Source organism: Asterias rubens, chromosome 21 (assembly GCF_902459465.1).
Source record: "Asterias rubens chromosome 21, eAstRub1.3, whole genome shotgun sequence".
Lineage (NCBI taxonomy): Eukaryota > Metazoa > Echinodermata > Asteroidea > Forcipulatida > Asteriidae > Asterias > Asterias rubens.
This window is the reverse complement of record NC_047082.1, coordinates 2,181,149-2,196,235: the sequence shown is the minus strand read 5'-3', so window position 1 is coordinate 2,196,235 and position 15,087 is coordinate 2,181,149. Positions and strand designations below refer to the sequence as shown.

Sequence of the window (15,087 nt, the reverse complement as noted above, 5' to 3'; positions counted from 1 at the left end):
TAAACTGAAGTTGAGTGATTATAAAACCACAGATCATGATAAAAACAGAGGAAGTAAAACAAAATTTCAACAACAGGTTTTACATTAATTTGCCATGATACATTGATACATTTTCGCATCAAGTTCCCTTAAAAAAAACGGTCCAAATAGTTATCTCTAATGCAAATAAAGCCAACCAATAAAAATGTAGCTATCATACAAGATATTTTATATTTATTATCTACATTAGAACCTCTAATCGCTACATTTTCTTTGGCTCTAAATTTCTGAATAAACAGGAAATTTTAAATGCACAAAACAGATTTGCAACGTAGGGCCTAATTTCATAGGGCTGCTTAAGCACGAATACATGCCAAGCACAACAAAAGTATGCTTACCAGTATAAAGTTACCAGCCAGACTACCATGTCACATGTACCATGAGTGACCAGTATCCTGCTAATTTCTGCTTAGCAGAGAGTTGTTGGGCAATATTTTCTGTTTGCCCAGGTCTATGAAATCAGGCCCACAACTAAGTACATTGTTCTCATTGGCTGACCAAAATTGGAAGTGTGAATCAATACTAGTGTAAATATTGTCAAGAATTATACCACTTGGGAAGTGTAAACTATTTAAATTTTGCAGAGTGCAGGGTTTTAGGATTGTAGGGTAGAGTATGACAAGATAGTTTCTACTGTTGGTGGGATTTATTGGACTGTACTATTTAAAAATGCCTCTGTACAAAATCTATGGACGGAAAATCTTTAAAAAATTACAAAAGTCATTTATAATTACACAGATATCTCTTGCTCCAAAATTTACAAAAAAATAACATGTTATTTATAAAAAATAAATTATAAAATTGTTTTGGTTGATTACCATTTGAGCTATGTCAAAAAATAAACGTGAACTGTATTTTCTTTATTATCTAAAATACAATAATTCTACACAAAGAGAACATGAAAGCACTTGCAACACATAAAAGCGCAGCTGGTATTGGATTTGGATGAGCTTTTGGAAAAAAGATTACTTAATTTCAAAGTGGAACCTACTATATTGTGATTGTAAGCTTCCCAGACTGCAGTTCATGCTTGAGTGTCTTTGGACCTCCTTTATGGGTAGTTGGCTCAATGCCCTCCTGCTTCTGTCTCTCTATGTCTTCAACTTCTTCAATGGTAGCAAAAGACTGTATGAACAAGACAAAGAAAGACATGTCAATATACCTTGTATTTCACACATAAATAATCCTCCTTCCCAATGACCATTTAATATCAACCAATGTGGTTATGAATAATATGCGCCTGCAACCTCCTCAGTGGTAGCAAAAGACTGAAGTGCAAGACGATCTAGTCGAGTCGGTAAAACATTATGGCAATACCATAGGTCCTACAAAATATGCATGCACATAAACTCAATGCCACACACGTCACACTATTCAAATGATAGAGGGCATTTCTGTATTACCATAGCACTCGAAGCAGTCAATATTTGTTTTTTAACAGCCCAACAGATTTTGTATCATCCTCTTACACGTAACGACTGTACGCGCATTTCAGATACACTAATACACAACTGATTGGGTTCGCAGTGGGTAAAAAGGATCTGGGTGCCGCAATGTAATAGTCTTTATTATAACACTCCTTACACAAATTCGGTTTAGAGCACGTCACATGATATGTCTTAGTTTTACTAGAACCCTGCCGGCCGTGGGATACTCTTTTGCCATTGCAAAAGACTATTACATGGCGCGCGCAGTACCCAGACATTTTTTTTTACCCGCCTCGAACCCAATCAGTTGTGCATCTGTGTATCTGAAATGCACTTACGAATGTTACATGTACGAGGATGATAAATAGTCTGTTGGGGGGTGTTATAAAACAAATAGTGACTGCTTTTACCCTCGTGCTAGATTGGTTAAGACTCCGACTCCCTTGGTGATCCCCGGACCATTCCATTTTCCCCTGGCTCCGCTCGGGAAAATAGAATGTTCCAGGGATCGTCCATCAACACCAGGACAAATTCTATGCCTTTATAATATATTTTGCTGAGACTGGTTGATTTTGTAGGATATAAAATTATGAAACATTTGGCCTTGATCAAGCTAGCTTCGTTCTTAAGTCCTGCAGGGAAAACATAACCGTCCCACCCCCATCCCATGAAACAGCACCCCTTGTACAAGCTCACCTTAATGGGCTGTTATGGCTTTTAACATCGGTCTTGTCATAGTCGCCATTGATAACAAGACCCACGACAAGACTGATGTTAAAAGAGAGACATAACAGCCCAAGTGAACTACCCTTGTGCAAACTAAAGGGTTTATCTTACCCAAGCAAAAAACACTGCAGCACCAGCACTGACACCCCTGACTTGCTCAAGATCAAACTCTTTAAGGAGTTCATTTGCTCGTCTGGCTGTTGATAAAGGAATCTTGCTGGGATCACACTGTAAGACGTGCCGTTTCAGTCCTTCCTTGCCTGTTTTGCCAACAAGAGCCTGCATTCCTTTCCAGTCCTGACAAGAAGGGACAAATTGATTAAGTTATAAAAATGGTTGCAGACTTTTACAAACATTTTTGTAAAAAAAAAGATGTCATGAAGCCACGCCGGGCAGTGCCGGGTGGGCCTGCCCAGAACTAACAAATGTTGCCCAGCACTCTGAGCAAGCAATGATCACCCCATATCTAATAAACATGAATAATTTTGTTGATCCGCTCGCCCTTGGTGGACTAAATTGGATTCTGCTTTTAAAATCTCTGTTCTGATCGCTCACTGGAAAACAAATAAAAATTGTTATTTCAGCTACTTTCACGAAAACCAACACTGAACGGAGGTTTGTAAAATTTTGAATTAAATAATATACATATATACTTCCTCTGAACAAACCCACAATTCCATGGTAGCTACTTCTTGCTTTTTCTTATAAAAACTTTAGAGTTTTTGATGCTGAACAAAAACATTACAAGGCAAATTATTTGGGTTAGCTTTTTAGTTTTTTTTTTTGGCAAACAAAGAAAAGATGGTGCATTTGTAGGTCCGCTTTCAATGACACCACAATTATAGTTGACATGCCTCACTGAATCAGGCTGTCTTTTTCATAAACACATAATTTGCATAATCAGGAAACATTTGTTATCATACTGTTAAAGTTGTTAATATTGGATTAATTGTTAGAGAAAATTTAAATTACGTTCGATTTAAAACTTAAAAAGTGAAGAAAAAAAATACTTACCTTTCACATAAAGTCATTCATACAAACCATAGTTCTGTTTTATTTTACCCTGAAGTGGAGAATTAGTTTGGCAAGTAAAATTGGAACTTATTCAAGAACTAGGCATCCAAGAGATGACATAACACAGGATGCATACAATTGTACTCAAAAGATCTGTCTCATACTAATGTCTTTGTTTGTTTATAAATAATAATGATAATAATAGTTGCTTCTTATATATCCGTCACTCAGTGATGCTTAAGGTGCTTCAACATTCAGTATTTTTCTGCAGATACGTGGGAATGCCTTGGAATTATGAGACCTACTCCTTTACTGCTTTTACATAACAACAACTAAAGTTGTACAAGGTGCTGTGGTGCAATATGCAGCCAATAAAACCAGTGACATCAGGGGGAACCCCTTCTCTTTCTAAAAAGTGCACTGGGTTCTTTTTCTTGCGTTACACAAAACATGAGACCAACAGCTTCATGTCCCATCCGAAGGACGAAGCATCATGGTTTAGTGTCTTGCTTTAGGACACAGGTGTCACGAATGGGACTCGAACCCACACTCTGCTGATTAGAAACACCAGAGCTCGAGTCCGGTGCTCTAAATCACTAGGCCATGACACGCCAACAAATTCAAAGTACTATAAAACAAACAAAGAATCTTAGCAGGAGAACATCTTGGGATATAAGGATCTTGTGTTATGCCCTCAGTTGTTGTTAACTTACTTGACTGCATGTCATATGAATATGGGATGCGTCCTCTTGGTATAGCTACTTGAAGATGGGAATGACCAATGTAAAAATGCCCCACAAACAAGTTCACAAAGAAGCTATGCATTTAAGTTAAAGAGGATTTTCAGTATTTATGGAGAAAACGTCTTCAAAACACTGTCGACAGTCTTAAAGAATGTGTACTTTCTTTTGTTTTGTTTGCAGATAACTCTGATTTCTAAATCAATTTCTGAAATTCATCATTCCTCATGAGCTAATAAACTATTAACATTTTGAGTTATCAAGGTGAAATTTATCAAGTTTTTTAGGACTTTTCTTAACATTTTGATAATCTTTCCTTTAATTTAATGCATATTGACCTAATGACAATGACACCCACACATGGTCTTACGATCAGTAACAGATTTAAAGCACAGCATATAACAAGGGCCATGTTTCTTAATTGAAGTTTCAACATCTAGACATAAACAAGACAAATTTTTTCCTTTTTAATGTGTTTTGCACAAAGAGAACATACACCAGCAAAAGTAATTGGTTGGGCAAGGGATAGAAAGATCGACCAAATCTGTCACTGATCATGGATAGTTAAACTCACCTTGCACCAGCTACATATTGATTGACACATGCTACATATTAGTTCTGCTCATGTAAATAAATGACTGAAGCCCGGTTCATACTTCCTGCGATTGCGAATTTTGACATCACAAGTTCGCAATGAATAATTCGAAAGTCTTGCCCACAGGGCAACTGCTGCAAAATATTTGGAGTGAAAATGGAGCTGTGACGTCAAAATTTGTATCGCATTCGCATTCACAGGAAGTATGAACTGGGCTTAAGACACTGAACAATTTGTGGACTCTAAAATGTCAAACATTGTCTGACATGAACTTAATGGTTAATGGTTGGGGGTACATGTATTTGGAAAATGTTTTTGAACTTAATGCTCAACTCAACACTACTGTGATACAATGTTAATGTACGACATGCAATTCCACTGTTGGGCCAAGGAATAAAGAATTGTCACAGGGGATATGATAATGAAAATTTGACCAGCTAAATGTATCTTGCAGCAAGAAAAAAACATTTGCTATGGAAAACTACTGTATCCTTATAAAACCATGAACCACCAAAATAATATATATCCAAAGTAAGAAATATGCTTCAAAATATTCAGAGAAGAAAATAGAAAAGTTTGGTTAGGGAGAATAGTAAATATGAGAAAAATTTCTCTTGAAATGCAGATCTGCTCGTAGTAAAAATATAGATGTAGGAAAAGAAGAAATGGTTGACAAATATTTTTTTCTAAAGAGGGAATAACAAGACAGATTAAATAATTTTGAAGTACCGTACATGACAGTGCCAAATAATGGAAAACTAAGTGCAAAGACAGGAGATGGTTTTTGATAATCCGAGACATATTCATACTCTTTCACAGAATGACAGTAAGAACTCTTGTCTAGAATTGAAAAACTATGTGCAGAAAACAAAGAAAAATGGGTGCAAAGGGAAGTGAATGTTCAGAATCTGATACAAGGACTAAAAAATCCTAAGTTCATGATTGACGCCAAAATGGTTTTAGTCGTAACTACATTTGACAACCCTCTTTGACAATTCTTTGTTCCTTGACCTCTGACCCTACACCACAGTTCCTTCTAGTGTAACTATGGCCTTCTTGCTACCTTCAGAGTGTTTTCCTTGTTGCCTAGCAACAAATAAGTGCCAATCATGACCATGTGGACAGCCCTTGGGGGTTTGTTGTAGCTGCGAATCTCAGCCACAGTGCTCTGCTTCAGGTTGAGAATCTCATCTTTAAGACGTTTGAGACGTTTGAGATTCAGGAGAAGCTTGTTGGCTCGTATCATCTCCTGGGGCATGTGGGCCTCCATGGAGTTCTTCTTGACAAAGTTGATGGCTTTCTCAAGCTCTTCCAGGTTGCGAAGTTCCATGGCTTTGATGAGATCTGCATTGGGATTTGGAACAAAAAATTGTTAGAAAATGGTTCAACCAGATAAGTTAAAGATGGACATTGGATAGCAGTTCTGAAATTACATGGAATTGCCTCCATTGCCCATTGGTCTTGGCCTTCAAAAGTGTCCCATCAACTCGCAAATTGTACAGCGGAAGTGCCCTTTGTATATGGAAATGGCCTTGCCCTCCCAAAAATGAAATTGAAGGCCTGGGATAGTGAACAATTCTTTCAACCATCATACTGCAATCATGACACAGTTTTTCAAGCAACATACACATGCTAAAAGTAAACAAACTTGAGCAAGATGCTTTACAATAATTGCTTCTCTCCCAACCAGGGGTATAAATGAGCACTTGCGAGGGTAGAGGTTGATATTGTGTTTGAAAAAGCCTTCTGAGGGCACGGCAGCTCGGGCTGGATACTCCCCAGGGAGTTGAGAAAGATTAAATGAATGTCATTGGCCCAATGACCAGGGCACAAAACTTGAGCGTATAGATACGGTTATTGTAAAATCTGTTATATACAAAGTAGTTGTTATTATTATTTTTAAACTTACTTTCTTTTGCTTTCATCTGTGTCAGTATTCTCTCTGCTTTGTGTAGGTCACCTTCTGTGTCAGCAAGCTTGGCCTTCTTGAACTCTGACACAGACTTGTTGAGCAGGGTTCGATCTTTCTTCTTTATTGCCACTTTGAGATCCTTGCGGATACGATCATTTCGTTCACCTAAAACATAAAAATATAAATACATATTGTAATAGAAAAATCAAAAATTAGTAACTGAACATCCAAGTATAAATCCCTTAAAAAATACAGTCATGTTTTTGATTGAAAATTGTCTGCAATCATTTCATAACAAATGTAAGGCGAGTCAATTCATTTCAGATGTCAAGTATCAATTTTGATGAAAATTTCCTCCAAATTTTTTGTGAATCTTGAAAACATCTATGCATGCTTTGTTTAGGTTATGCGTTTAACTTTAAAGACTTTCAAGGTTTTCTAGGAGATACGGATATGGTGTAAAGCGGTAGGTCCAGTGTGTTGTGTAATGTACCTAAAAGAACCCAGGAGTGCACTTATTGCAAAAAGAAGAGGTTCACCCGGTCTTCCTGGTCTGATCGGCAGCATATTGCGCCCACACAGCACCTTGCTGGTGCTTTGAAGGAATAGGTCTCATACTTTAAAACAAAGCTCCACATACCTTGCAGGACAAAATACTGAGCAATGTAATATTCCCCAAAGAGTGGGATAAAGAACTTACATGTAGTATTGTATTAAAACTATTATAAAGGAAATACATTTCTTACGTTTTGCTTTCTCTTTGGCTGTTTTCTCTGCCTCTTCTGCAGCCTTCTTAGAAGCTGCATCCGTAGCATTCTTGATGGCCTCCTTGGCTCGCTTAGCCTCCTCCTCAGCCTCTATCTCCCTGGCAGCTGCAAGCTATAAAACAAGTATAAGATTTGTTGGGACTGCTAAACAGGCTCTGCTTACCGTTAGCAAAGAATAATTCCTTACTGAAGCAGGAAATTCCATCATGCGCTAGCAGGGAATTGTTACTTGTGCGCGCGTACTCCACACTACTAGGCATTCTTCGCTTACACAACTAGCACAGAAATTCGGTGCTTGCACAGTAAGCGGAGAATGGTGAATGTAAGCGCGGAGTTGGGCAGTAAGCAGAGCCAAGAAACCGGGCCCTGCAGCCGATTTCACGAAACGCTAGGATTAAACCTATCTTGAGTTATTGAAACAAATGACAAAGAAGGGAGTGACTTGGAGAAGAACTTAAGTGAAGAAACCTTACCTCAGCTTCTTCCTCCACATTCTTAGCCATCTCCTGTTCCTTCTTTTCCTGTTCTTCAAGCTCTCTAGCCTTCCTCTCAAGCTCCTTCTGAGCCTCAAGGGCTTGCTGAACCTCAATGATCTCCAGTTCTCGCTGCCTCTCTCGCTCCAACTCTTCAAGCTTGAGGCGCCGTCGTTTCTCCTCCTCTTTCTCCCGATCATCTGCTTCTTTCTTGCCCAGTGCTGGATTTTTTTTACAAAAAAGGAATACAAAGGGTTTAAAATAAAAAAGGACAAAGTGTGTAATAATTTGTTATACATTGTGAACATAATCTATTAGTCAAATTTTACAGGTTTTGACCATTTCCTTTGAAGTAATGTTGCACTACAGCACAAGTTAAATCCCAAAGACTCGGAGCCTGTCCCTCATGAAAAGAGATAAAATTTAAAAACACAATATGCACCTATAATATTGAACTAACTAATCAATCAATCAATCAATTAATTCTGCACCATATCCCGCAGCACATTGACTCAACAAATTTTCACTCTCCATCAGTGTTCCAGGTAGAAGATGATCTTATTTTCTCTACCGAGGCCTTCTTCGTTGATTTTTACAAAAAATAAATTGCAGAGATTTTTACCTTCTTCTTGTTTCCTCCGTTGGTCTTCCTCCCTCTCCTTCATCAATTGATCCTCGTCTTCCTTCTTTTTGGCTTTCTTCTTTCTGTCTTCTTCCTCTTTTGCAAGCCGCTCTGCCTCCATCTTGGCAAGCCTTTCCCGTCGAGCCTTGTCCTCTGCCTGTTTCTTCTTCTCATTTTGTTTGGCCCTTTCTAAACCGTACACAACAAAAACAGTAACATCAGGCCTGGAATTATTTTTTAAAAACCCAAGGTCATTGTCATTTTCTGATTGGTCTGCACTTTCATTTGCCATGGGTATAAGCAGTGTTAAGTACAACATAAGTTGCTGGTTAAAACATCATAGGGGGAAAGATTGTTTGCTTCTGCTGCCCCTTCATTATGGAACGACTTGCCGAATCATGTTAAACTTTCTCCATCACCATTATCACTAGCTTTGTTCAAAACTTCCCTCAAGACTCATTATGAGGACTAAAGCTTTCCCTTCTTTTAATGTGTCACTTCGCCATAAGCATATTAAGGTGAATATGGGCGCATTATAAATGGCCATTATTATTGTTATTATTATTTTTATTATTATTAAGGTGCTGTTTAATCAAAACACTTAAGTGTTTGCTCACCTTCTTTCTGCCTCCTTTCTTCGTTCTCTGTATTTGCTAAATCTTCTTGGCTAGGAATGTTACAAAGATCAACCTCGATCTCTGTGAAGCTCACACCACTGCCGGGTACCAGGCGACTTTTGACAAATTTTTCCCAGCGGTACTTTGAGAATAGTTTTCCGTGGACTGCTTCCAGCATAAACCTGCATGAAAACACTTTGTCATTAATTTTAACCGACCAAAAACTCTTGTAAATCAAACAGTTAGTCTTGTTTCATTTGGATTTACTGAGTGTACTGCACTGAAAAACACCCATCATGCTTAGTGTCAAGCATTGATGTCATACATTGATGTCATCAACCAACTGCCATCTTTAAAACAATTTAAAAGCACAGTTGTACTCGCACAAGATAGACCAACGAAAGTGCTTCTTATAGCACTCAAATCTGTCAGTCAGTAATGCTTATGGCACTTGTACATTATTACCCCTGATCACTGGGCCATTTATTTTATTCCTTAAACCATCTCAGCTTCCTTGGGAGTATAAAGCCTGTGCTGCCAATCACAAGAACCATCTCTGCCCTCACATGTACCAATTTAGCCCTGGGTGAATAGAAGCATTTACAGTAAGTGTCTTGCTCAAGGACACAAGTGTCAAGACCCGGACTTGAACTCACATCCTGATGACTTAGCCACCAGAGCTTGAATTCAATGCTTTTAACCACATGGCCATGACACCCTGAAGGGGGCCCTAATTCAATGATAACATAATGCTAAGGTGTGTACCAAAATAACCGCAGTCCACTGTTTGGGTTTTGAGGTACCATGGGTCTTTCTAAGAGTGAGGACAGCTCTTACGAGTTTAGTAATGTGAAAACTTTTAGAAGCCTCTAATTACGTTTTGTTTTACCTGGCCTGATCTTCTGTGATGAAGTCTTGCTGATTCCGATCTAAGATTGAAAACTCCCAGCGGAAATCCTTGAGTAGGAAGTAGCGTCTATCCATCTCTTGCAGCATGCTAAACAATTCACTGGGTTCACACACATCAGTAATGCAGCAATAGTCCATAGCTGCTCTTATCTGGGGAACAAAAAAAATGAAGACTGTCTTGACCTTAGCGTTTTCCTTTTTTCAATACAATAACATTTAGTGTTTTTTTAATAACCAACATTTTGTCACAGATGATTTGATGGCTGCATCTTTTTGGCCTAAGAAAATTGTTAAAGTTAGTACACAAATCTTTCATTTTTTAAAGTGCAGATTATTTTCACCTTTTATGTGTCATCGCTTCAAGCTTGAAAACATCTTGTTGCACATTAACAACATGCTTTGGGAAACTTAAAATTTATTTAAAGACACTAAGTCCACCTGTTCTAACTTCTAACATTATATTTTCCATCTTCCTCCCAAACAAATTACAGATTGTTCCTAAAACAGGTGTTAATTTTGTTTTCTTCCCCTTTTGTCCAATTACTTGTTCTCATTTAACTCCGCAATATGCCAAGTGTTTATTCTTCCTGATTAATCAGCTGTACATTTGAACAACTTCAACAGTGGTATTTGGTGGGTAATTTCATGAACAAAAACCAAACACTTGGCTTGGCTTTCAACAGGCAGGAAAAACTTATTTTTGATTAGCTTGGTGGTTTTCCTTAAAGGAAAATTAAACAAGCCCATAGTATTTCACTCTTCCCTGTTTTTGTACACCCTGCTACTATTGACTAAATAGGCTCATATCAGGCCTAGAATTTCATCTTTGAGAGGGCAAGGCCATTTTCATATTGCGAAGGACACTACCATTGGATATCTTAAAGTCAATAGTAAACTTTTGTTTGAGGGGGCACTAAGGCCAAGACCAGGGGGAACGGAGGTCATGGCCTCCAAGGCCTGTGTGTAATTCCAGGCCTGTCATACCGACAGTTATGAGTCAATTACCTGCGCTAGACTTATTCCCCCATGGCGTAAGTTTGCATGCACACTCTGCAGCTGAATTGGAGTAAGCTCCCCAACTCCTTCTGTATCATACTGTTTGAACAGCGCATTAGTCACTATCTTTCTCCTCTCAAGTACTTGTTGATCTGTCATGCTTCTTGATTAAGTTTCACCTGTGGAACAATTAAGTTCAAATTCAACTTATTTAAACTCGTTTTAAAATTCTCTTACTGTTCTTTTTTACTGCCTGAGGTAGGATAATTACAGTTGTACTTTGACTAGGCTTATTTTGAGAAGTTTACAATCGACCGATCCATTAAGCTCCGCCCCATTGAGTATTGACCAATCACAACCTTGCACAACCAAAAGTCCGACACAATAAAGTCTGACATGCGTGCGCGTATGCTTTTATGCGCATGGCAGAGTTGTGCACATGGCATTGGAGAGGCTCACGTTAACTAGCTCACATGTTCTTGCTCACATGTGCGGCGTGGGCGGAGCCTAATGGATTGGTGTATTGCAGGGAAATTCTACAATGCAATGGGGTCTTTACCAACAGAGAAAATGGGCTTTACAAAAATTATTATTGTTATTATTATTTTGTTTGGGTGATTGAAACCTATAAAATAGAAGTAGTACAATCCTAAAATTTTGTTTTCTGAACATTTCACAGGATATGACGGCATGCTTCTTGGGACAACATTTGTCGTTCTTCATCAGTATAACAAGTATTTGGGACGCAATTTGCTGAAGCATCAGGCAACAAAAGTAAGTTGCTCTCTCTAATTCACCATTATGGTTCATTTGTTAATTATATTTAAAAAGGAAATTGTGCTTATTGGCGGCAATAAACATAAAATAGGGGTATCGTGACCGAGCCGTTAAGAGCACCGAACTCAAGCTCTGCCCTCTGGTGTATCTAATCAGCAGATTGTTGGTTTGATTCCCAGTCGTGACACTGTGAAGGTAAAGCAAGACCATTGCGTTGTCCTTCGAATGGGACGTAAAGCTGTAGGTCCCGTGTCGTTATAAAAACTATCAACGCATGTAAAAGACCCCAGTCAAACTTTTTCGCAATGAGAAGGGGTTCGCCACGGTTTGTTTGGCAGTGTGAATATCTTCAATCGTAAACAAAGGCTGCACTAGAATTTAGAAAGGAAAAAGAACTAACCAAACGCTATTTTGCTGACTAAACCCTGAAGTTGTTATTTCCCTGTAAAAAAACTCCTTAGGTCAGAAGCCATAAATTAGAAAAAGAAAAGGCTGTATTGTAGTTCCATTTAATGAAAAATAAAATATTATTTAATTAAATATATTTATTATGTAGGCCCTATATTATGGTTTTTAGAAATGTTTATGATTGTCACAGAAAAAAACGCAAATGCTTGGATGTTGTATGAATATTCATCCTTTCCTTCAGAGATCCTGCCTAAATTTATTCAAGTTCTATTTAACTTTGTGTAAATATTCATGAAGGGCTTGCTGCCAGGACCCAAATTGGCCATGGTTGTTTGGGGTCAATATTAATTATTCATTATGCACACTTTTGACCCAGAGGGGATACCCCAACATGAGGAGCAGTGAACCTCAAGTTTAACCTTACAGCTTATTTGCATAATCTGGGGGTAAGTTGTATGAAAGGATCAGGGTTTCAAATGATAGAGAGTACACAGAATTGTGTGTGAAGTATATGAGAAAGGATAGTGGGAAGGATTCAGTAGAGTCTCCAGTGGTGGAGAGTGCATGCCAATTGTTCTGCTGCTCTGCCTCTAAAATATTTGTACAGATAAAGTTACAAGCTGTTTATTAAAACCAATAAAATTAAGGGAACATTTTCTGCATGCTAGATTCTATTTTTGCAGCCAGATTAATATTATGCTAGCTGAGTGTGGAGGGTTAGATTTGTTCACCAATTTTTTTTACTTTGGCAACAAGAAAGACAGGTTAGACAACCCCATCATTAACCGTAAGTTAAATCATTATTATTTTCATGGAAGAACCACTATAGTTGTGTTTGACTTAAGTGAAAACCTAAGTAAGGTATTGATACGTTTGAAGTGACGCTGAGCTAATTTGAGCTGAGGTATCTAGGGACACAGGGAAAATAACCCATCAAGTATTAAGATCGACGATCTTGAATGTGCATATATACCAGTGTATAAACTCAAATTTAAGTTATTTATGAATGATGGTGTTATATTATCAAATGGCTGACTTTGTGTTAAAAAAAAAAAGTACCAATCATTGACATCTTGGGCAAAGACTAATCTATGTGAAAAGCAAGATGGCGGCAAACGGTTTTGCTGCTTCGAAATAATTTTTTCATGAGAAAAAAACTAAATTTTTGTTCAGAAAAATGACCTAAAACTTACTCGAATTCTCTTTGCGCTGATACTTTACTGTTCTATGCTTCTTTGGGGACTTTGAATGTATATTGGAGGAGTTGACGGCGAGTTGACGGCGCAAGTGAGTTGACGACGAGTTAACGGCGAGTTAACGGCAAGTAGTAGGACCCTATTTTAAATATGAAAACCAGTCATCTCGCCCCTCGGCAAAGTCCCCCCCTGCAAATTCACCCCCTACAAAGTCGCCCCCTAGCAAACTCGCCCCCTCCGTGTACAAACTCGCCCCCTCACAATGTCGCCCCCTACAGTGTCGCCCCCTGACACAGTCGCCCCCCTGACACAGTCGCCTCTTAACGAAGTCGCTTGGTTTATGAACATAATTATGCTGTGTCCAAAACGGCGGCTTCGGCAATGGCTAGCTACAAGCTAGATGTGCGTTTCGGCAACAGCTAGCAGCAAGCTACAAGCTAGATGTGCGTCTGTCAGACTGTGTGTTGAAATATAGGCAGATGCGCGCGGTGTCGTCGTTTCGTACATGGCATTAATTAAGTCCTGAATATTTATTTGAAGAAATGCTTCAACTGTATATGTGTTCCTGTATCCGTTCTGACCTGTTATTGTTGGGTGGTCATTTGCATCATTGCGCACGATGTAAACAACCCTTAGATACAAAGTTACTTATTCAAGGGCCGATTTCATATGATGGGATAATAAGAAGGGCTACATTTCTTTTAATTACCCCCCCCCCCACAAAAGCGAAAAAAAAATGTTTGTAGGGAGGTTTAATTATTATTTATCCAATAACTATTGTTAAGGGCATTAGAATATGTTATCGATTTTGTTTATCTCGCAGAAATTGATTGACAATACTAACGGGTGTTGTGCTTCACCGCGGTTTCACACCCACTCCAAATATAAAAACAATAAAAAATCCCCTTAGAAAATCATTGAAACAATAGCAAAAAATGCATAGGGGCGACTGTGTCGGGGGCGACAGTGACCGGGGCGACAGTGTCGGGGGGCGACTTTGTAGGGGGCGACATTGTGAGGGGGCGAGTTTGTACACGGAGGGGGCGAGCTTGCTAGGGGGCGATTTTAGTAGGGGGGCGACTTTGCAGGGGGCGACTTTTCCAGGGGGCGAGATGACTGGCATTCCTTTTAAATTATATTAATACTGAAAGCCTATAAAAAATATAAAATAAATATATTTATTTTTCACTGCATTAATGATTATTGTTATTCATTGCGCTAATAATAATAGTAATAATTAATAAACTACTCCATCTTAAACTGGCATGGGCTTTAGAATGAACCAGTTAAACCACAATTGTACCACCGATAACTTTCCGTATGGCGGCACCACTTGTTCACTCTTTTTTTACAGAAAGGGGTATCTCATTGAGGTAAATAATTATATGGATAACATTCCGTATGGCGCCACCACTTTTTCACTAATTTTTACAAAAAAGGATATCTCATTGAGGTAAATTAGATACTTTATTATTTCATATCGAATGAAAAAGTGGTGGCGCCATACGGAAACTTTTCCAATTATATTATTTCATATCGAATGAAAAAGTGGTGGCGCCATACGGAAACTTTTCCGTGTAGACAATCATATCAACATGAACAACAACTTTTTTTTTCCTATCCACTGAAAAACTAACAAGAAAACAACAATACCTTCGCTGTTTTCACGGATGTGACTTGTTCATTTCATTTTGAGGATTTCATTATATTCGATCATACTACACACTCAGTTAAAATGGTAATTAAAAGACTCAGCTAGGAGGGCAAAAGTTGCAAATTACGGCGAAAGTTTTGCCGATCATCGGCCACTCACTCATCATAATTTAGTGTTGCTACGTCACGGGTACGCTTAGTCTGGTATCTTTATAA

General features: G+C 38.4%; 1 protein-coding gene across 1 annotated transcript; it reads right to left on the bottom strand.

Annotated features, from left to right (window-relative positions):
* Positions 1-431: 431 nt before the first annotated feature.
* Positions 432-15,031, bottom strand: LOC117304505 (reticulocyte-binding protein 2 homolog a-like). The gene is made up of 11 exons (XM_033789009.1): positions 14,872-15,031; positions 10,847-11,016; positions 9,822-9,991; positions 8,933-9,114; positions 8,316-8,504; positions 7,694-7,914; positions 7,200-7,332; positions 6,451-6,618; positions 5,605-5,885; positions 2,304-2,489; positions 432-1,164 (listed from the first exon to the last, which is right to left on the bottom strand). The coding sequence occupies exons 2-11, from the start codon at positions 10,994-10,996 to the stop codon at positions 1,030-1,032; spliced, it is 1,815 nt and encodes a 604-aa protein (XP_033644900.1). The 5' UTR covers positions 10,997-11,016; positions 14,872-15,031; the 3' UTR covers positions 432-1,029.
* Positions 15,032-15,087: the final 56 nt, after the last annotated feature.

Coding starts and splice junctions, on each gene's coding strand:
- LOC117304505 (XM_033789009.1), bottom strand. CDS start 10,996: ATGACAGATCAACAAGTACTTGAGAGGAGAAAGATAGTGACTAATGCG. Junction 9,115..9,821: donor ATCACAGAAGATCAGGCCAG/GTAAAACAAAAC, acceptor GTTTTCATGCAG/GTTTATGCTGGAAGCAGTCC. Junction 7,333..7,693: donor ATGTGGAGGAAGAAGCTGAG/GTAAGGTTTCTT, acceptor CTTGTTTTATAG/CTTGCAGCTGCCAGGGAGAT.